Source organism: Diplotaxodon limnothrissa, linkage group LG9 (genome assembly GCF_057381915.1).
Source record: "Diplotaxodon limnothrissa isolate DT_005_m linkage group LG9, D_limnothrissa_male_GT1.1, whole genome shotgun sequence".
NCBI classification, from domain to species: Eukaryota; Metazoa; Chordata; class Actinopteri; order Cichliformes; family Cichlidae; genus Diplotaxodon; species Diplotaxodon limnothrissa.
The window spans coordinates 29,504,390-29,528,153 of NC_140604.1; the positions used below are offsets into that span (position 1 = coordinate 29,504,390).

The 23,764-nt window shown below is 41.0% G+C and overlaps 1 protein-coding gene across 1 annotated transcript in view; it reads right to left on the minus strand.

The window, feature by feature from the left end:
• The window catches only part of LOC146625784 (uncharacterized), a 100,433-nt gene that overhangs the window by 22,082 nt on the left and 54,587 nt on the right, over window positions 1-23,764 (minus strand). The window contains exons 12-23 of the mRNA XM_085362208.1: window positions 23,225-23,308; window positions 22,843-23,007; window positions 22,645-22,728; window positions 21,813-21,980; window positions 19,700-19,930; window positions 19,377-19,607; window positions 17,424-17,525; window positions 17,091-17,167; window positions 16,628-16,772; window positions 15,114-15,351; window positions 7,388-7,472; window positions 4,763-4,853 (exon numbers count right to left, since the gene is read on the minus strand). Of these exons, the coding sequence (XP_085218334.1) occupies window positions 4,763-4,853; window positions 7,388-7,472; window positions 15,114-15,351; window positions 16,628-16,772; window positions 17,091-17,167; window positions 17,424-17,525; window positions 19,377-19,607; window positions 19,700-19,930; window positions 21,813-21,980; window positions 22,645-22,728; window positions 22,843-23,007; window positions 23,225-23,308 (1,701 nt within the window). The remainder of the gene's footprint in view (window positions 1-4,762; window positions 4,854-7,387; window positions 7,473-15,113; window positions 15,352-16,627; window positions 16,773-17,090; window positions 17,168-17,423; window positions 17,526-19,376; window positions 19,608-19,699; window positions 19,931-21,812; window positions 21,981-22,644; window positions 22,729-22,842; window positions 23,008-23,224; window positions 23,309-23,764) is intronic.

Genomic DNA, 23,764 nt, shown 5'->3' on the forward strand with positions numbered 1-23,764 from the left:
TTTTTTTTTTTGGCAGTTCTATGTTTTTCTCAAGGATTTTAACAAGGGACCAGACTTCTCTCTGTAATCACTAGGCAAGCGCCCCGCTGACTCAGAGTGATTAAAATCTACTGTCTAATTGTATTTGTACAGATGACATCAATAGTTGTAAAGATATTTGGGCAACTAAAAAAGTTTAAGAACATGAAAACATGCTTATAAACTTTGCTATCTGAAAACTTCTCTGCAAATTCTCATTAAAACTGCTTGAAATCTTTAACTTCATGCTCAAAGAAGTTGAGGTAAACACACTAATGACTATGATTGTGTGTGTTGTGTGTATGGCTGAGTAAATATGAGGGAGAAGGAAAGAGGGATGATCTGATCAATCACAAAAACATGCCTTATTTTTACCCTGATTGGTATTTGAACTGGACTCATGCAGAGGGACAGGACTAAGCAAAGTGCATGTATCTCTTCGTGTGTGTGTGTGTGTGTGTGTGTGTGTGTGTGTGTGTGTGTGTGTGTGTGTGTGTGTGTGTATGTCCTGAGCAGCATGCATGGAAGTGCAAAACTGACTAACATGCGAATCGTTAACTTGATACCAGAAAAAAGATACTAAACAAACCCAGAAAACGCAAACAAGACTCTTTTGCGCACACCTACGTAGTATACACTGTGCATACAAAGACATACATAGAGAAAAAGACAGAGCTATCTGAGGTTCAGCTTCTGTGCACCAAGGCAATTTGTAATATAGATTTCCTCTATAAGCCACTGTAGAGTACCATTTACCATTTCAAACCCTTTGATTTTTTTTCACCATTGGATAATTCATCTTCTGCCGCTCAATAACCGAGATTGGGACCTAATGAAGGAGTCATAGTCACAACGGCCATCACACAGGTGTTTAAACACAGTTTGGAGTCAAATTCACTGAAAAGCTCATTGGTTTTTGAAATGATGGAGGACACGAAGCATGCAAAGGAAAAATGCAAAGGATTGTGAACAAGGGTGGGTCAGTGAGCGCATAACATATACAAATACATACTTTTTGATGCATACAATAAAAAAGTATTAGAGTGATTAACTGAATCATTTACAACCAGATGTAATCACTGTACTTGCTCATACAGTATCTTGAACTTAAACCCAAAGGTTACTGAAACATTACAGTTACAGTTACAACAACACCGGTAGTATTGGGAGCATTTTTATTAGCTGAGCAATGTGTTTCAGCCACAAGCCAAAACATGCACATACTACTTAGGCTGCATGAACTTTTACCACTTTAGTTACTAAAGCGGAAAGCAGACTTTAGGTTCCATGCCAGAAGGCTCTACTCTGTTTCTCCTAATACTAAAAGGCCAGAGAGGAAGTCCATTATTGATATTGGCAAGATTCTGAACTCATCTAACTTGTCAGTCCATTAAGGTCACCTGATAGGGGTTTGCAGTGTCTGCTTTACTATCTTAGTCATTAGATGCTCATGGCTGTTGCTCCTTGAAAGGCTGTGATGAAATACTATGATGCGATGGGTAAGAGCTGGATGTGAACATTTCTTACACTTTCATATTAATCCATTAAATATAGGGCTATAGCCTGTTTGCTCAGCTTAGCATGAAGTATGGAAACAGAGGGAAACAGCTAGCCCAGTTCTTTGGAGGCCCTGTAGAGTCAGGCTAGCTTGTAAAGTGTGCCCACAGTTTTGCAATCCTGTGTCCACAAAGTTGTGGGATAAAAGAAAAACAAAAAAGGAACTGGAGTTTGGGATTGGATCAGCCAAGTAAGTCCACTTTAAGAAATCTTAACAGTAAAATCAAGGAGTTGACATTTCACAGCTTTCATTGTGTGTTTAATGTGTACTTCATGCCAAAAACAAAAGCTTCAATTTGAGGCAGTTTAGTAACCTACAGTTCAACTAGTCCAAAAATCTGTGTGAAGACTGCAAACTCAGGCACAGATTACAACATGAGTTAGATAATGGTCTCAGAGGCCTCTATTCCCAGGCAATGGGACCTAGCTAAACAAACAGCTAAAACATGAAAGCTCGCTTAGCTCAATAAATAAATAAACATCACAAATTAAAGTATCTTGAAAAATTACTGTATAGATAAAAACGGGAATCAATCAAAAGTAAACATGATAAAATAAGGAACTTAAATCAAAAATCAACGTGGGTACGGTCATATAAGGTGCATTGCTAGCTGTCCCCGTGGCAGCGAAGCGGTGTACTTTCCATTAATTATCCACAGCTATTCACAACAGCCACAGTCATTTTGATGACCTCTGCATAAGCTCATCGAGGAACCCAAAAATCCAAACGGTGTGTTGATTCCAATGAGATTCAAGCAATTACAGCGCTGATGAATTCCCTTGGCAAGTATTATGGATGCATTCCAACAGCTAGCAGTTCACTATCCAAGCCACAGAAACTTTCCTTCTTAGGTAGCATATCAATCCCTCCACGTTTCTTCTAACCGCTAAGATTAATGTCTCTGTCCACACGAAAAGTCTTGAAGCCAGGTAAGGTCACACTGTGGTCCACTAAGTATGTGCACCAACATCTCACTGCAGTGCTCCAAATAGTACATGGTACAACACTCTGTGCTTTTCCTCAGAGAATGGTCTTAATCAGCTCGCCAAGCTCATCTGTATCATTGTCTAAACGCACCAAATACCCCCTGATGATCGCTGGAACAGCTCCATCATTGAAACCCCAAAGTTTCCTGTGTGGGTCCTCCAGGATTACAGGCCCTGCACTGGGCAATAGAACTGTCAGCACTATCAGCTGGTGAACAGCCCCCACTGCAAGAGTGTAAACTGAAGAAAAACCTTTAGTAGTACACTAAACTTGACTTTGCAAGACTTGCAGAACAAACACTAGATGTTTCAGCTTAGTATAAATCACAATGAGCCAAAAAAAAAAAAAAAACCCTAAAATGTTCCATTCATGCATCCATTTTCTTAACCGCTTATTCAATTTAGTCACAGGGATCTGGAACTTCTCCCAGCTGTCATAGGGTGAGAGGAAGAGAACACCTTGAACAGGTTGCCAGTCACATCACAGGGGGTTACACAGAGAAGCAGACAACCACGGACACACACTTACACTCCTACGGCTAATTTGGAAGCCCAGTTAACTTAACATGCATGTCTTTGGACTACCTGATGAGAACCCATGCAGGCACAGGGAGAACATGCAGCAACCTGCACATAAAAGCCCCAGCCGCCGCATTCAAACCCAGAGCCGTCTTACGGTGAGACAGCAGTCTATTTTTGAAACTGTATTTTTTAATGATGGAAAGAAAAGGAATTTACTGTATTTATTTGTGAACATTTAATTGCTAAATTTTTCCATAAGAATAAGAAAACTTCATCTTGATGGATTAAGTGCAGATAAAATTAAAACCATGGGGACTGGGAGAAGAAAAACAACTTATTTATCTTATAAGATGTTTCCATATTTTTGAGGAATTTTCCGAAACGTGTCAGCATGAGGAAAAAAAAAATCCTTTAATATTGCAACTTTTATTATAGAAGAAAGAGACCTTTTTTTTTCTTGATAATTCTTGCACTAGCAGTCATTGGCACGTCTGCTTCAATCAATAGTCTGACATACCTCTGACAAATGTCATGCAAAATTTTTGATCACAGACAACAGAGAAAAGAGAGCCAGCCACGCAGCAAAGGCAGACATGAAAGAGTTTTCAACACTCGTGAAATAGATGAAGAACTCTTCGCGAGCGCTGACATGGCTTGTGACTGACCAATCAGCTGGCCTTAGTTGGTGTCTTACTGGCCCTGGGCTATCACAATTGTCAAGCCATGGTGCACTAAACAGAAGAAAGGAGAGCCGTGTTATGTGGACTGCATTATTCACAAGGACAGAGTGGAGGAAAAAAACGGAGTAAGGTGAAGGAAAGTGAGTGAAGGGGAACAAAATGAAAAGAGAAGAAAACAACAGAGCACATGAGTGAGAGAGGACAGAAAAACAAGAGTGGGAAAGAAAAGAAGGCATGAAAGAGAAAATGAAATACATAAAGAAGAAACTTGAAGGTAAAAAAAGGGAACAAAACACATAATCAAGGCATGAGAGAGCACCGTGGTGTGGGGAAGCTTACGGCTGGATTCAGAGTTTGTCAAATCTAAATGAACATCACTTCCCTACACTGGCTATGGCCCTAATTATCCATTCTGCCTTTGTACAGCGGCAGCTCAGCTCTGACAACTGCTCTCCCTTGAGATTCCCCCCAGCTCCCAGCTAGAACATTAGGGAATATCAGGGAATATTACACCTAGGAATTAACGCTCCAAATCACCTTGCTAGGTTTAGGTCCCGCATATACCCCTCCCTTTCTTGGACAAGATAATCCTGGCTCTAGCACCGGATATATGCCACTAATCATCAAAAAGGCAAGGGGTGGGGGGGTTGCAGGGAGAGAAGGAACAGCAAGGAAGATCTTCAAGGGAAAGGGAGAATAGAGGAGATCATGAGTATTAGTATTCATGTTTATGTAGTACAGTACACCTGGCTTAAATGTTTCATCCAGATGGGTCAGTGAGAAAAATCAATAGGCTGACTGGTAGAAGAGTTAGATAATCGCATTTAAATAATGAAGCGGTAAAACCTGGCATAGCTGTAATTTATGTACACACAGTATCAATTCATTTTCTTCTCAGCAAACACCTCACCTGCGTTGTGCCCCGAGCCCTTTTTAAACAAACACCTGAAATTATTTGGGAAGACTGTGTCACTGAGGTTTGGTGCGTATTTCTTCACCTGGTCCAATGCATCCTGTTTCTCTCTCTCTGCTGTGAGTTTCTGATGGACAGCCTCTGTCAGCTCCTTCTTCAGCCCCGCAGCCATTGACCTGCGAGCGAAAACAAAACAGCCGAGCTTAGTATCATCCTAAGACGAGGCTTATCAACGAAAAACAAAACAAAAACACAGCTTAAGTGAGTAATTCGTTTTTGGTTAAACTGATTTCATTATTCAAATGTATTTTACAAATACATTATTTCCATTAGCGCAAAAACAAACAGAGACAGAAAATCCCGATCCGCGTTAGTGTTTAACGCAGGCCCCGTGAAGTGTGAGTATGTGTGTGTGGCAGCCGAGCTAAGGGAATGTGAAGGGGATCAATATGAAGGGGTCTATTCCTGCCACGCACCGTGCGTCCGTGCGTGCGCGAGTCAGTCAGTGTCTACGAGTGTGTGTGTACGTGTATGCGAGCGAGACTGTGTGTGCCGGCTGCCCTGGCTACAGCCGAATCGATACGACAAATGATTACCATTTCCACAAACCTCCCTCCACAGCCTCACTTCGGCCGCTCTCGGGCCTCGACACCCCTCCGCCAACACTCCACACAGACACACACATATATATGTATATATGTATATATATACACACACACACACACACACACATAAACAACCCCCCTTCCCTCCGCTCTTGACCCATACCTCTAAAAAGCCGATATAAAAATGAGAAATTGCAACTTTATGAATAGTAAAAGCATCCGGGCCTTTTACGGCCAAAAGTTTTTTGACCATAATCTGAAGTTAGCATATTATTGATTTTACAGTTAAAAAAAAGAATGACTAGGCAGGGAAAGACCACAAAGTCAGCATCTGTCTATTAGTTTTTATTGGCTTCTGTGTTAAAACGACTCATCCAAAAATATCAAAACCTTAATAGAAAGCCCAGTATTTACCCAACTAAATCTTTCTAACACTGGTGATAAATGTGATTTATACTTCATACTTAAGTTCATTAATCAGTCTATTAAGTGCTAAAAAAATGCAACTTTAACTTACTACCACTTTTGTCTGTTCTGTCTACAACTTATTATTTTCATTATCGTTTAATCTGCCAATTATCTTTCATTTTTAATTATTTACACTGTCTAGAGCAGTTCCCAAGGACCCAAAACCTAAAGTGTTTTCACATGATTATAGGTTTTATCCTCTCAGAAAGACAAACCCCAAATGATAGAAGATCAAATTTTTAGATTTGAAAGGCTGGGGAAACTTGTTTTGTCATTTCAGATTATATTTGATTACTTTATAAAAAATGTCACGGATAGCTGTTGCATTAAGAGATGGCCGATAGCAGAAGGGTGACAAAAATAAGAGAGAAACAAGAAGGCGATATCTCTAGGCCACCAGTGCTCTCCTTAGATCCTACAGTTTTCCTTGGGTAAGAAGTGAATGATCAAAAAGTAATGATCAAAAAAATTATGAAATATGAAACCTTGATAGTTATGAAGGCACACCAGCAAGAGCTGGGCAATTTTAATTAATTTTCTTCTCAGATGATTAGAAGGCGATAAAATGAAGAATAAAAATCCGTATACGTTTGTATAATGAAAGGAAATCGTAGCCGACTACACTCAGAATCCCTCGCTAAATGTTCCTCAGCAACTTTAAAGCTGAGACTAATAAAGCAACTCATTGGTAGCAAAAGTTGAAGCAAAAGCCGTACAGCCAAAACAAAAGGAAGAGAAAATGTCTGACAGATCGGTCCGTAGAGAGAACATATGATAGGATGAACAGAGTGGGAGAGAGAAGGAAAGAAAGAGAGGAGGCGTCCTGTGGAGAAAGAAGGGGGATTTCCCACAGCACAGATGGAAGCCATTAGCATGGTGCTGTTGCTTAAAAACCTTTCATGTCTTTGCAGTTATTAGATAATACCCGGTTAACAGTAAACAGCATGATTCTGCAAATGGATATAATATGCAGGCACAGCGATTGTTTTACCATACAGCATCTAAAATTGGTTAAAATCTAATAAAATGTAATAATTCAGAATGTAACCTATAAAGTCTCCATACTGAGTTTTAAATTGTCAGTTGACGAGCAAAATGTTCCATGGCTCAACTTAACCAAGAAACTCCCCGAGACGGAGACCGTAGCGGTGAGGTCATGTCGAAGCCAAAGCCGCAACCACAACTATGCGTGCACAAACAGCAACACACAAACACACACTCGACTGGGTGATACATGCTTGCTGATGTCATCACCGCAGCTCTGGTGAAACAGAGAGGTCAACCAGAGGTCTCACCTCTGAACTCTGCGACCCAACATCTGCTTGCTCACCTTCTCCCATCAATACATGTTTGTATATATTTTCTCTCGCATTAATCCAGGAGCAGATAAAAGGGAAAGCAGTTCACATGTTCAGGAACAATGTAACATTTTGCTTTGCAGGCTCAAACAATGTATGCATTTAGAGCTCAGGGCTGTTCTGTTCAACACATGTTCGGTTAAAAAAAAAAAAAAGCCTACTGTGCGTCGCACGTAAAAAAGTCTAAATGTTTTTGATTACCGAGCTTACACGAGGGACGGCGGGAAATGGGATGAGAACGGAAGCCGCTTTCCCTTTTTCCTTCTCTTTGCTTCTTACCTTATTTTCTCCTCTGCTAGCTTGCCTTCATTCAGACACCCCTCCATCCGCCTCACCTCCTCTGCACGGGCTGCCAACTCCTCCACTGAGCAGGAGAGAGAGAGAGGGGAGACAGAGGAAGAAGAAAAGTGTGCGATAAAGAGCAACAGTTCATTTCAGACACACTTAGTTGGGATTCATTAGAGAACAGGCCTTATTCAAATAATCACACAACCACAAAAAATGCAAAAAGAATAGTCATAAAATTGCCTCAGATAGCTCTCGATGCAGAGATGATTTTGTTTTTTGAACTGGATTAAAGAAATAACTCTCCGAGATGACTACACACTTGCACGACACTTTACATCTCCTAGCAGGCAAACGTTAACTGGATGATTTACAAAACCTGCATACGGAGGTCTTTATTGATTCTTGTCAAGTTCAGCACGAGTGGGAAAACATGAACTGCGAGTCACCTTCAAAGCGAACCAAGAACTCTGCCACAGAAGAGGCACTGAATGCCTTTCAGAGGCGGAGAGGGAAGGGAGGAACGAACACAGTGCACTGCTTACAGTTGGTCGGCGAAGCAACCTTTTGTTGAGAGACAAAAGGGGTGCTCCCTGGTTTCGTCAATAGATGGCACTCTTTACCTTGAGCAGGCCACTTGAGCTCATACCCCTGACTGCAGCCCTTCAATCACATACCCTTTTCAGCCGTCTCTTCCATCTACATGCAATAAAACCCCATTGTCCTACACTTAGTAGTTTAGCACATTGAGGGATGCATAATAAACCACTAGTCAGGTTTCTCAGCTAGGTTTGCTTTGCAGGCCCTGTTCAGTTTGAATTTAAAATTTAGGATTTGCCCCCGCACTCCCCTCTTTTTTTTGTTCTGTATGCTGTTTTGTGAGTCAATGTTTCTTCATAGCTCTTAAAACCTTTTCACTAAATTCAGTATTCATTGAATATAACATAAACTGTCAGCCATCGGTGACCAAGGCTAGTGAATATTGAGAAGGTCTGTGCGCTGAATATGAAGAGGTGTGTGCGCTCCTGAGTCTGTGTTTATGTGTGCACGTGTGTGTGCGAGTGCGGGTGTTTGTTGAATATTTACGGAGCGGACCTTGACTTTCTGAGTGTGTATTTGGGTGTGTGAAATAGAAATATAGGAAATGTGTATTTCTGTAAGCTTTTTAAGGCCACACAGAATGCTAGGATAGAAGTGGTGGGAAAGACTGAAGAGGAGGAAGCCAAAACCAATACCATAAAGGAAACAATACAGAAAAGAAAATCCACATTTAATAAAACTATGACTAATTTATGGTTTTGTTGCATCAAAACTGTTTAAACTAAAGCCCTAGGAAAATTGAAGCTGCAACTGGAATTGCTAAATATTTAACGATGCGCTTTTATTTGTGTATCTATGTGCATGCATGTGCCCTGCCTTGGCTATTTTACCGAACCTCAAGGTGAAAGTTTTGCTATGAATCTCAATAATCAATAAAGTGGAGATGTGAAAACTTGAGATGGGGATCAAATTCATATTCAAGGCATTCGCTTTTCAGGTGACCTCAGTGACACCTTCCACCAGGGGAAGCCACAGAGAGAGCAATTAACTGCATGCGCTGACCGTTTACACAAACTCTCTTATTTGTGCCTGAGCTCGCATAAATAAAGATGCGCACAAAACTGAAATACACACTGAAAATTAAGTGAAAAACAAATTTGTAGAAATACGAGGGGAAAAAATGGGCACAAAGGAAGCTGGTCCAAACACATACAAGTCCTTACTTAAATGTGGTATATATTTAGCTTGGCAAGACTTGATGACCAAATACTGACTATTTTTTTCCGCATAAAATGAGGATCTGCAGAGGGGGTGTGGATTTTGACACTTCTCTCTTTATCTTAGTAAAAGCAGAACTGTGATCCATATCCTGAGGTCTGAGGCCCTTAGCAAACTGTTTTGAGTGGCTTCATGAGCTGTGTCCGTAGTTCACAATTTAAGATCTTCAGTCCTTCTCTTTCTTAGCTCTTTGATTCTTGTCTTCACAACTTACGGTGTGAAATTAGGCCACAATGTAACTCTCTCCCGATCTCTCCTTCTCAGTGCCTTCGTAGGAGCTTCAAAGCCCATCATGCAGCATCAGCCTATAATCACAGATCTGCGGTCAGATTACCCTGCTCTCACCGCTAACCTTTAACATGAGAAGGATGAAAACCTTGCTAACCCTGAATCAGTGGTTGGGGCTAGGCCCGGCCCTGCCTGGCCCTCATAAAAGCTTCATAAGGCTTCATGGGAGCTTCCTTTGGCTTTGTTGGGGGATTCGGAGCCGGCTAAGGTGCTCCCGAGAGATGTCCCAAAGCCTCCCAAGACTCTTTCTCTCTCTTTCTGAAGTTTCATGGGCTTGCAACACTGCTTTTGGGTATAAGCCAAAAGGTGCAGACACACAGCCGCACACTGTCATGCACACAAATACACCACAAGAAGACCAAAAAAAAAAAAAAAAAAAAAAAAACACACCTCATATGCACACAACAGTGAACACTCACAAAGACAAAGACTAACACACACAAACACACACGCGTACACCCCAACACACTCCCCTCTTGCTCTCTCCTCTTCGCTTTATTTACAATCCTCTGGCAGCGGTACAAGGGCCCGGGGCTATAACACACGGCACCTAATGCTCAAACTGCCAGGTAATCTCATGTCTGACATCCCCCTTTGATAGAAACTGATCAATAGACTCTTGTAAAGGAGTCATTTTCTCTGATGTTTCTACCAACCACTTCTCTCTATCTCTAACTCTCTCTCCTTTTCACCCCCCCCCACCCCCCCTTCTCTTTTATTAGCCATACATTTATAATTCATATTTCAGCGGGGCTGAGTTTGCTCTGAGACAAAGAGGGAGGGGGGGGGGGGGGGGGGGGGGGGGTATGCTTCTTTGTGTAATAAAGAACAATAGTGGTGAAATGATGGGGAGAAATGCCAGTGTTTGCTGCTGGTTCCGGTGAACAACAGTTTTGGGGATCGATAGAGTGTGAAATGGGATTATAGCTAGTAATAGAGGTGAATTGGAGGAGAGAGGCCTGTGCACGTGTGTGTCCGGGGATCCAGACTGGATAGCAGCAGCGCACACACACACACACACACACACACACACATGCACGCACACACATTCACACGTACAAACGAGTGCACGCACAAACGTGCAATAATGATTTCATCATCTTTAGGCAGATGCACATCAGCAGCACAGAGGGGTGGTAATATCACATTTCTGTTTTGGTGGAAGTGTGGAAATAAGGATATAGTGTTTTTGTTTATGCCGTTATTTCATTTGTTGTCACACGGCATCACATTTATTTTGCATTATAACCAACCTTACAACACATCTTATTTAAGATGTAAGATGACTCTACTAGTCGGGTTTGAATATTTTAAAGATCCATCCCCGCCCGTGTTTCACGAGCAGATGCTATGAAAACACCTACTTAAGAGTACGCCACATCTGATTTTCCTGGAAAACAGATTACGAATACAATCGTCCCTTCGGTACACCTTTATGTGCATTTTCTGTAATGGCTCGTGTGCACTGTATGTTCGAAATAGTGCAATTTTCCGCATGTATCACACACGCCCCAGCCTATTCCGAGAGCCATAAGTGACAGAATGACAGTAAATTTGACACAAGCACCCATACGCCAAGTTTAAGGACTTTTTTCTATCCTTTTTAATCACTCCTTTCTTTCCAGTCTCTTCATCCTATCCTGACACAGTCTGATTGAATCCAGCTGCCTTCAGACACTTCAATCTAATCCATGTGACACTTCCCTGGTTTCCAACTCATTCTCTTTTCCTGCTTCTTTCCTTCTGTCTGGCCACAGAGACCTTTATATAATATCCATTACTCCCAAACTACATTTATATATTAAACTGTAGAAAGCATATCAACAGCATTAGAGGTAAAAATGCTTTGTTAAAAACACCAAAAATGGCAGTTTATCTCGTTAACTCTCTAAATAGCAACATCAAAAATGACTTTGGACTGATATGATTATTACTTCTGAAAACCTGATACTGGCAGCTACTGTGTTGATAATTCATTGATTTTTAATTTACCAGATGAGTAATTTTGTAATTTTACATAACAATTTACAGACGACTGGGTTATAAAAGGCTAATAAGTTATGTAGAGTAATTTAAAGCATCTTAAATATGCATTCCTTATTAAATTATTCTGGTTAGAGTCACCTCAAGCAGAGGTGGGACCAAGTCATTGTTTTGCAAGTCTCAAGTAAGTCTCAAGTCTTTATCCTCAAGTCTCAAGTCAAGTCTCAAGTAATGTCAGGCAAGTCAGAGTCGAGTCTCAAGTCACTGGTGTAAAAGTCCGAGTCAAGTCACAAGTCTGAAACTTTGAATTTCAAGTCCTTTCGAGTCTTTAAAAAAAAAAAAAAAACGAAAAAATAATGTTGCAGTTATGCTAAATGTAAATATTAGACCATGTAATTTTAAAATCTGTGTTTTTCTCAACACATGACAAAATAGTGAACTTAGAAAATATACACAAATTGTGAAATTGCACCTCTTTAAAATGCAGCTCAATTAAACCTAGCTCCAAGAATAATTTTCACCGACAGTTCTGAGATACGCTGCATGTTATTCTTGGATGCGGTTGTAGGACCAGCTTTAAAATCGCATGACAAAAATATCATACACATTAAAAAAAACTGTATCACCAACGTAGCCTGGACAACATTTGCTAGTTAGATGAAGTCAGCTATCTCATCTTAGCATATTTATATGCATATTTATAATTATACGGTTCTTGGAGTGAGTGCATACACTCATGAAGTTTAGTAACTTCAGGTCACTGCAACAAGCCCAGGTACAGTTTACCGACGGATGGGTGCAGGACCTTGAAATGCACCGTGTAGAACGAAAGACCATCGTACGTATCATAAGTTTACCAGTCTCACAAATTGTCGTCATAAATACACATTCCTTAACCGTTTATTAATAGGACCTTTGAGCTCAACGGTAATTAATTAGTAGTGGAAATAATTTCTGGTAGCGTTACAGAAATGTAGCAGTGACAACAATATTGTATGCTGTAATCACCGCGCGGATAGGAGGCGGCTGGCTTGACCGCGGCTCACAAATGACGGCTCACTTTACCGCAGTCTGTAATCGCACTGGGCAATTAGTGATACAAAAAACCTGTTTTATCCTGTGAATAAAAGTATATGTTTTTGTCAATGTACCATAATAACAGAAGCGAAACGCAATATTGTGTCAGGACAATTCACTATTTATGCACAATAAATAAAGGAGCATAGCGCGACAATTTCTGTTCAGCGCCAGACTTGCTTGTAACCTATATCACTAATTATGTTATGAAAATGACGTATTAACTACTAAAAAACACTGACCTTTGTGTAAATGCTTGGAGCAGACTAACCTGTGAGCTGGAGTGTTCTGGGACGTTATATTTGGTCTTTGAATGGCTGCAATCCAGTCGCGTCTTTGTTACTTCGGAAACATGGCTCGAACAATTTCTCTTCAACGACGTAATCCGATAACAACCGATCTCTTTACCCGTCGGCTTCCCGTGGCTGTCATGCGACCGGCTATTGCAGTTAATAATACAACGGCTTCTTGACATTTTTGTGTTTCTTTTTATCGCTGTATAACTGATTTTAATTGAAAGCCTGCGTGCGCTAGTACCGCTTGCCACGAGTTCCCAGAATCCTTTGCGGTTCTACCCGTGAATGACGTCACATTTTCAATCTCTATATAATATGCATGTTAAATTTTATATTTGGGGTAAAATATCAAGTCTTTTCAAGTAAACCGGTTCAAGTCCAATTCAAGTCCCAAGTCATTGGTGTAAAAGTCCAAGTCAAGTCACAAGTCTTAGAACATTTTTTCAAGTCAAGTCTAAACACCTCTGACCTCAAGCATACATTTTCTTGTTAACTCATAATTGTATACCTGTTTCTGCCTGTCCATATTTTTCTTATCATTCAAACCTGTTCACGTTCACAGTCCAGTCCATCTTAGATGAGGTCTGCTGTTATTAAGCAACAAACAAAATCATCACCACTCAATGAAATGTTTTCATAATACAGAAAGAACCTCGACGAGGGCTTCATGTTAATAAAAAGGCCCTTTGTTCATGACAGTAATTTCTCAAGCTGACTCCTCACCCAGTTTATTCAGACCACTGCTATATCCAGGTAAACAATGCCCCCTTTGTTATAATAATGCATCTTTATTCTTCTTAAGTTATTACAATAGGCTCTGCATTGCTGGATTGTATTTGCTGAAGGTAAAAGCTGAATAATATGTGGTTTTGTGTGTAGAGTAGAGTTGAGGGAATGCGTTTTGATCACAGACAAAGGCCAGGCTACACAGCGTTGTCCTTCTGTCTCTATCTTGTTAATGAGCAGTGTTCAGTGAGCAAGCCAGCCACTGTCTGCCACAGAGAGAGACCTCAGATTCATCTCTCTGCGGACAATAGGTGATTGTGTGTGTGTATGTGTGTTTGTACCTTGGAGAGCCAGTGTGTATGTGCTAATTAAAGCAGTGGGAGTTGGAAGAAATGGCTGCAAGCGTGCGCATGTGAGGTGTTTGCCTGGCGTGACCGTCGATGTGTACGTTAATTCTTAATGAGACATTTCTGTGCCCAGAGAGACCCAGCCATCACCATTCCTACACTGACGCACTACTACAAAGGCCACCATTGGCCACACGCACACATGTACAGACACACACAGAAACCAGATCATTACCATACAGCTAAAGCAGTGCACCATTAAATCAAACCTCTACCTACAGCGTGTGTGTGTGTGTCTGAGTTAACATGGTGTGCAGACAGCTAGCTACAAAATCACCACACTGCTGGCTAATTTGAGCTAACTGATTGAGCTAACAGCAGTGCGGGTGGTTCTGCAACAAAAGACAGGACAGGCTGCGTACTGTAGCTCCTCTGGTATGTGATGGGCTTCTGATCGCCAATAATGTCCAAAACCTTAGCAGCGGGGAAATGTTCATAGAGTGCTAATAATAAAGGCAGGGTGATGAATGGATCAAGCAGTGAACTGACATAAAATCTTTGCTTTTGGTCATGTTGACTTGCTTGTTAAAAAAATGTGGATGCTGAATCAAGCACTGGTGAAATACAGGTTAATTTTCACATGATACTGAGTATAGTGTTAGTTCAGGCAGGCCACAAAGTCAAGCATAGCCATATTCCTGTCAGATCAATTGATCTCCATGCTTGCCCACAGCTGGAGGCTCAACTAATGCATCTAGCTGGCAAATCTCATAAAGGCCACACTGTGTAAGTGTCTTTAGGAACCTACGGCTTCTTCTTATCTACATGCCACATTGCAACCCACTTTCATCCCCACTCTTCCTTTTCATGCTATGCTGACAGATTCATATAATGCGTGCAGTAACACTGTCATTGAACCCTACTCTGTTTTATGTTGGGGTCTGGCTCTTGCTCTCTCCGACTACAGACATCCACGAATGCGCGCCGAACAGCAGAGAAGTCCCTGAACAGTGACATAATACTGAATATTAATAGCATTCTTCTTATAAATATATTAGTCCTAACTGAAATATGTATATGTTATCAACATGAATATACGGTTGATGGAAAATTATTACTTTATGACTAACTGCATACATGGATCAGGACCAACGGCAGCTTATCAGTTTATGGACTGATTGCTACCTGTAACTTGGTGACTGCTGCGCAGCTCCTCCAGCTCTTTCCTCAGCTTTCCGATGAGAGTGCTCAGGGTCTCATTCTCTCTGATAGCACTCTGCAGCTTCTGCTGCTCCTTGTGTAACGCCTCCTGAAGCATCTGGGCCTTTCTTCTCTCCACATCCACCTCTCGGCTCTTTCTTGCAGACTCTTGTCTGGCCTCCTTCAGTTCCTCATCTGACTGCCTGAGGAGTGTCACCTGTACCTGCAGCGTACGGGCCAAAGAAACATCCAGCGTCTGTTCGGTTTAAATATGTTGCACAGTTGTGTTTATAATGTGCTGTTGCCATGTAACAGTTGCCATCAATAGACCTCTAAATATATCATCAGAAATCACTTATTATTTGCTTTGCTTGCTGCTTACATTTAAAGAATTTCCAAAATGGTATCGCATCATATTGTATGGTCCTGAATAAAAACCGAAGATAAAAGATATATATATTTCCATTTAATCTAAAGCTGGAAAAGACAGAAGGTGGTGGAAATGATGGTGGATATAATAATAATAATAATAATAAAACAGAAAAACATTATGAACCAATATAAATTCTGTGTTTCTGTAAAAAACACACACATTTAGCAACCCAAAAAATACACTGTCAAATACAATTTCCTTAAAAAAAATGTTTTTAGTGTTAATGGCTCTGAACTCAGCCCTTGTATGTATGACTGATCACTCATGTAAAGGATTAGACTCTTGTATAATTATGTATATATGCATAATGATAAAAGTTAATAATGTGTACATGCATTATGCATGTGATGAATGTAGATGTATACTTCAAGATATGTGTACCTACATGACACGGACTCATTATGTGGTATTCCACAGGGAAGTTGTGTGAATGAATGGGCAAGACCTGACAGCAAGAGAACCTGCCGCTGTGTGTGTTTGTGGGAGTAAATGTAAGTGTGCGAGCATATGATTTTGGTAAGAGTAACACGTGTTTTGCTAATATGTGACAAACACAAATTAACGTGCGAAATCAAATATTACCGTTTCCACCTACCCATACACGGCTAAGCAAGCGTACACACAAACGCGCGCAAACATAGACACTCACACACTCACACACATACAAATGATGTGTCCAAGACTGCCAGGAATGCTGGCGTTCTGCCAGGCTACAGTCACCACTTTGAGTAATTTGAATATTTAGTGTCCCATTGAGCTCTTAATTGGAGTCAATTTCACCAGCCTTGGCACCGTTTGGTGCTTTAATTAATGGCGAGGCAATTTGTTTCTGCCAGACAATCGCAGGACAATCACATGAGTGGTGGGTGTGTGGTGCCCGTGGAGGTGGTTGAAATACTCCTCTTTGGGAACTCAAACATGTCCTTAGATTGAAATGACTGCATCGCGAACATTTAAGGACAATGGCAGATGCGTCTGAATTTAAAAGCAGACGGGACAAAGGTCAAATTAATATAGCTCTCACTAAATTAGAGGACAGGTCAGCAGATATGCATTATTTTAATACCTTTTGGGCGTTCGCCAGTTCAAGCTCTAAGGATGCCACTTCCTGTTTTGAACGAATCACTTCCTGTTCCAGCTGTTTTTGATTGCTCCGGTGAGTTTGCTGGGAAGCAGCGAGACTTGGTTTCAGACCCACCTTTTCCTGGACTCTAAGGTAAGGAGAGCAAAAGATAATTGCCTGAGCAAACCGGTCTGTAAAAAATGTGCTGCCCAAGTTAACACAGCGTAATAATATGTAGACCAGATAGCATATTAATGATTACTGAAATTAAAAAAAAAAGATTTCAATAGATTTTTACATTTGCCAAGTAACATAATATATCTACTGTGTGCCATTTAGTAAGCAGACTGTTGCGAAAATGAGAGCGAGTTGGGGGTGGAGACTGATGAGAAGGGCATGAAAGGAGAGACAAGGACAGAAACCGAGCAGCAGAGGAGAATGAGAGTTTTATAGACTCTGTTATTACTGTCTCTCTAGCTCTGACTTCATCTGAAGAATAGTGTTTTCACACACCGCAAGGTGTTCAACCTGTGCCGCACAGCGCTGAAACACACACACACAAAGAAAAAATGAGTGCTGGAATGTAGCAAAAACTGTTTGTCCATGTAAATATAAAACAAACTTTAAATATAAGCCTACATTTACATTTACCAGCGTTACTTCTGAATACTGGAATGTCAACAAATCTTATCTCTCAGCTGTTATCACTGAACATAACTGTGGCAGATATATTTTAATGTTTCATTGTGATGATAATACACAGAATGCATAATCCCAGCAGTGCCATGCAGGATATTACCTTCTGCAGCTGCTGTCTGAGTCTTCCTAGACTCAAATACTCCTCATCAGAATGAGAATGGCTCCGACGATAGAGCTGCAGGTCGCACTCCACAGCAAGTTTCTATAAGTAACGAGAGAAAGGGAGAGTAAGTGATATAGATAGTTAGAAAAAACATATTTTTTTAAGAACATCCCGCTTGTTTAAATCTTATTTTAATCGGTTCTATAACCCAAAACACACCTAAAGAGAAACTTAAATAGAAACAAACCACCAAGTCAAGACACAAAAGGGCGAATGAATTGAATGAATTGCATTTCAACAGATTACACTTATTTTGGTTTACTAATAAATGGCAGTGGCATTGATGGGCCATTAAGGAAGCACATTATTTTGTGTTACACTCATTTGTGTATTGATTTGCACAGAGAAACATGACCTTGGTGTTTCAAGCACATTATACAAACTGTAAAACAACAAGTTCGAACTTAGCACGTGACTCTAGCTCATAGGAAGTACTATGAGCAATCGCGCTCATGAACATCTGCATTGTTCTCTTAATTACAAATGTATATCTCTTTGGAAAAAAGTGAAAGTGTTACACTTTGTTTTTTACTCCCGAGAGCATCGCCAGGAGTAATGCTCTCGCTTTTTTTTCATAAATTGCTTAATGTATCACTACCCTCAATCTTACCCTATTAGCTGCTGTCCTTTATACAGGCAAATTATGTAAGTAATTCAAAAGTAGACATCTTTATAGGAAAGGGAAGAAATCTTACTTATCTTCAACTGTCCATCTTTATGTTATAGTGAAATATTCTCTAGTCGAATATAAATTGACCAGTAGAGATAGAATTAAGATACTACACTCACAATTTGAGCCAGTCCATGGTTTTCTTCTCCATTTATCCCTCAAATGTGAAACGCTATAACTTCTAAACTGCTTTTATAGTCATGTTTTCTTTCATTTAAAACTGTTTCATGTTTTCCACACTGTATTTCTTCGTAAACAGGGAATAAAGGCAATGGTGATTTTAGGGTTAGCTAAGCCCAACAGTGACATGAGGTAGCGCATTAGCAGGATGTGAAGCTCCATAAGAACTCCTAACCTCTTGATAGGCGCCTTACAATCAAAGTCATTAGCCAGTGTAATAAAGGGCCTGAGATACAGCCATTCTTCAACAGCCTAACTCTTTTATAACCAACAGATTAAAGTTGATTGGATTAAAATGACATTCTGCCCGTCTGACCTTGGCGGCAGCAGTTAAGTTCATCCAAATTAAATTTCTCCGTAATAAAGATGATTCATTTGTTGCCTGACGTAGTAAATATAAAACAGAAAGGGGGAAAAAAAGAAGAAGAAAAGATTAAGTGACACACGCCAGTGCACAGATGCACAAATGCGCACTAGTACACACACACATATACATGCGTGCGTACAATGACACAAGCACACAGAGCAATATATCCATGCATGCACTTGTACAGCATGACTGGAGCTGGCAAGCACCTGGGTGCACTTGCGAAAATAGAGAGACACCCATCGGAGTTAACCCCAAAAAAACAAGGCATGTATTCAAAACCTAGTTTTTAAGGAGGTGGGTGCATCCATGAAAAAATACATAGTGAGACAGTAAAGTGTGCAACAGCATTAGTTTCTTAGTTTGAAATGAAAGGCTGAACTGGTTTATGACCGAGTTTTCCACTGATCTCACAGTCAACCTCATTTGTTACGTGACATGATTACACAGAATTAGTGTATACAATGAATCACACTGTTTTCAGATGTTTCATTAAGTGGAAGGAAAACAACTCTTTTGCAAGAAAGGTTAATACTATTTGTTACGCAAGCAAATCAGGTTGTCCACATAGATATAAAGGATTAACTATGTTCATGTATTTGTACGTGTGTTTGTGTCTGGATTTATCCTTTTGTTATTGCTGTGTCTGCATTACGTAAATGTTTTCCCAAACCTGCTGATTGAGTGTGTCCATCTGCTCCTGAAGGGATCTCATCAGGTTTTTGAAGTGCTCCAGTTTTTCTTCACTCTCTCTTAGCAGGTTGTGACTGGCCTGAAGTTCATCTGTTAGTTGGTCAAGAGCCTCCTGTGAATTCTCCCACTGGCCAACCTTTTCCTGATACCGGCGCTCCAGCTCAGCTAGCTCTTCCTTCAGCGAAGAAGCTGCTAACTGCGACTCTCTTAGCTGCCATTAAAACAGGTAGTCAGACTCAAAATTAAAGACATATTAGACAAAACGTATGTACGTATTTAAAGGCTATATCGGCCATTATTAACCTTTTCCTGTGAATATTGTAGTTCCTCCTCCAGACGTTCCACATGCTCTTGCACCCTGCGCGCCTTCTCTATTGCTGCCGTGCATTTCTGCTTAAAAATCGCAGCCGTTTCTTTCTGCTCCTGGGTGTGCAAATTGGCCTCTTTGAGCTCATCCTTGGATTCTTTCAGCTGATGATTAAGAAGTTCCACCTTCTCCTTCTCCTTATTCAGCTTCTTTTCAACTGTATCAGCCTGAGAGCAAAATCAAACAGAGTACAGATGCTGATGTTGACCTTTGTTTTTCAATAAAGATGATGAAAGCAGTCAAATTTAAAAAGACACAGTGGCACGTGTGAATGTGTGAAAAAAAAGCAATATGAAGTAGGAAGCAATAAATAATCTTGCAAAACGTAAACTTTTATATTACATAAACTATTACAGCAGCAACCATCATCATCATTATCATTATGCTAAAATTCAAACAGTGAAACCAAAGCCATTACTCAATGCTTCGTGACTAAACGTGCCTTAAAAAGCTACTTGAACAGACCCATGCTAGTTTGTTTAACATGGTGTAATTTACTGCACTGCTCTACAGTAACCTCTGTCATAATGAAAGGGGAACTCAGGAAGTGAAACCGGGCTTAATCCTGCCGTTACACTAGGAATCCTACCGTAGCTCACCTTTCAAGGGGAGAGGTTGAGAAAGTTAAACCCGCTCTAACACTCAGCTTGAGTTCATCTACATTAATCCCGCTGTAATCTGGATCAGAACACGAGGGTTTTACGACTAATGACAGCCAACTAGTTAGATTTCAGCGGTTCACTGCAGCTCGGTTTAACCAGGGATTAACTGGGCCCGCAGGACTAACACTGGATTGAAGGTGGCACGAGAGAGAACTTGCTCATGCAAAAGGAAGAAAGAGACAAACCAGAGGAGAGGAGTCATCGACTCTTACTCTCTGTTTTAGAGTGGAAAGACTGAACAACCTGTGTAGGTGTACGGCCGCGTGCGTGGACTGCTTAAAAGCATTGACTCAGCCCATGCAGCCTCTGTTTTATCTGAGCGTGATGGTGGTGAATGGTGAATGTTTGACGAGGTTGTCTGAGGTAACAGTTTTAAAAATAATCACACGGAGAAGAACCACACGCTATAAAGTGAGACGTCGTACGTCGGCTTTACATATCAAAGCTGTATTTATTACTTGCTCTACTTGTGTCACTGTATTTCTCTCCTTTAATGAATTCACTATCCTACAGGCCAAACACTAATGGTGGACTTTGCATTTCTTTCTGTTACTGGATGAAAGGCCTCATAACAAGACTTAATGGGGACACTATGGCTTTCTTGTGACCATAATCAGGAGCGTGTGCTTTGGGGAAACAAACAACCCTCATTAAACATGATGGAAAACACATCTGACCCTCATGACCTGACAAGCCTCATTTGGCCTGATGTTTGAGTATTCACTGCCGTCACATGACTACCCAAGTTGACCCTAAGTTGATAATAACTTTATTCTTGGTCTACATTTCCCTGTCTGTATTCATGCTTAGTTCCAATTAGATGTGAGAGTTTCACAAACAGTAGAGTCATCGTGTCTTGTTTAGTAATTCAGATGATGTAGATTGGAATATATGTAAGATGACTACAAAATAAAGCTTGTCTGCCGCAAGCGAGTCGGTTTGCCGTTCCTGGCAGAAAACTCTGACTACTTGATTGTCTACCGTGATTTAGAGCGCTCGCACTCAAACGCACAAGTGCATCCGATTTTTCCTTTTATGTTCCTCATTGGATTATCGCAGTAGATGGCTTTTCGGTTGGATTATGTCTCAGCCGACAGACAAGTGAGCACACAAAAGAGTCGACTTCTGCGCCGTTATGGACCTCCGACTTAAACCGTCCTTGAGCTTTGTGACCTCCGGCTCTCGGTCTTTCAGCCTGCTGTGCATTTGGCCGAGCTCAGAGTTGTTCTGCTTCAGTCGGCTGTGAAGCACGGAGCCGGTCCCCCCTCCGGGTTACGCTTCAATTTTGTGAGCCTGTTTCACGACTTCCCGGTCAGAGTTCAACTGATCCATAGATTTCACAAGAAGTGAGCAAAGGTGAAGAGGAGAGGAGAGAGTTTCTCTTTACCTGTTGCTCCTTAATACGGAGCTGCTCTTGTAGCTGCTGTTGTTCTTTCTCCTTCTGCTCTCTAAGGTGCTCGTTATCGCTGACCTTTTCGCTTAACTGACAGGCCTCTTCCTTGTGCGCTCTAATCGTGCAGTTTAAGTGTCTTACCTCTTCCTCCAGAGCTGTCACCTGAGCCAAAAGAAAGAGAAAAAAAGATGAAAATTGAAAAGGATGGAGACGAGGAAAGCTTTACGCTGGGATACTATGCACACCCAGACAGACAGAAGAGACAGTGAGGGGGTGGCAGTAACCAAAAAGTGAGTGTCAGGTTTGAGTCAGAGAGTTTCCCAGTTTAGTCTCAGGACCAGCTGGGAAAATGTAGGCACAGCATGAATGAGTAACGATTCCCTTTTCCTTAGCTCCAACTTTCGCAGAGCCTTTGAGCAAGGTGCTACACCTCCCATTGCTCTGATGGAGCTGCTCGATAGCCAACAGTAGAAGACTGCTGCTGGTTTGGGCACTTCCCTTGAGTAGATGTGTGCAACTCTGTGGGTGTAAAGCAAGGAAGTGTTGAAAAAATAGGGGTGATCACTGAACCTAGCCTCGGCATATGAAAGAAAAATAAAAAAAATTGTAGGAGAGAATTGAAAGCCCTAAGACAAATTTCAAACCCAAAAAGCAAAACATAATATAAAAAAGAAAGCGCCTTTTTCATAAAATACTGCTTAAAAACGGCCAAATATGCAGTTTTAAAGGGAAAAACATGGAGTTTCCATTTCTCCAAATTGTATTTTTTAATCTCTAAAAACTGCATGACACAACCTGAAAAGTGAACGCAGACGAGCCACCGCACCTGCTTCTGTGTTCCTCGATGCTTCTGTTCAGCTGTCTTCATTTCGGCTCTGAGCTGCAGAATTAACTCATCTCTACTTCGAACCTGAAAACAGAGAAAATTAACAAAATTAATAAAAACGTGCATTTAAATAAGTTGCACGTCCTGGCATTTTAGCCTCTCCAGTTCCTTTAATTAAACAGACAGAGAGAGATGGACCTCAAGGTGTGAGGTGTGGAGTTTGTGGCTCAGAGCCAAGTCAGCCTCCAGTTTGGCTTTGCTCCGGTCGAGGTGGGCGCACTCTTTGCTTCGGTCCTCCATCAGGATTCTCAGCTCATCCCTCTCCTCACGGAGCTTCTCCAAAGACCTGTCTTTTCGAAGCAACTGTTACATTTGCACATAAATTTGCATCCGCACCAGGGGAAAAAGCTTTAAATGTCCAAAGATAAACATGTAATGAAACAATATTAATTATAAACCCACTCAACATTATCCAACAAACAATTAAAAACAGGATGCGTTAAAAAGTGATTCCATTATCAAATTTCAGTGTGGTTAACAATAATCATGAAAAATGAAACTGATGGGGTTTTTTTTTTACCTCTTTTTGACACTCTGAGTGTTGTCCCTTACTTTCTGTGAGCTCCTTCATCAGTGTACAAATCTTAACCTCCCTCTTCTGTATCTGTAAGATGAAAGCATTTAATCACACATCAAACACCCATTTTTTTGTTGCTTTTGTTTTTTAAATCGCAAAGCCACAGCCGATCTCATAAGATTCGGACAAGGGAACGTCGTGTTAAGAACATTCGCTGGCGACTCTGTCACCGTTTACTGAACTCGAGATAAAATATTCGAGTTGTTGTTTTCATATTTGTGTGTTTCAGGTAATGGTGGCGGTGATGGGTGAATGACACTGCATACAGGGAAACGGTTGTTGATGCTTCTCTTGAGTATACGCTACGTCTCACAGTAGCTTGTGTTTGTCTGTTTCCTTGGTGACCTTCCCTAATTACCCACTTCTGCTCGATGCCAAATGAGTGCGTGAGCGTGTGCGTCTGCATGTCTGTGTGCGCTTTCATGTGGGTGTGATTCCTTACAAGTTTGCCTCGGGGAAATGTTTTGGACATTTTTTGTTCTC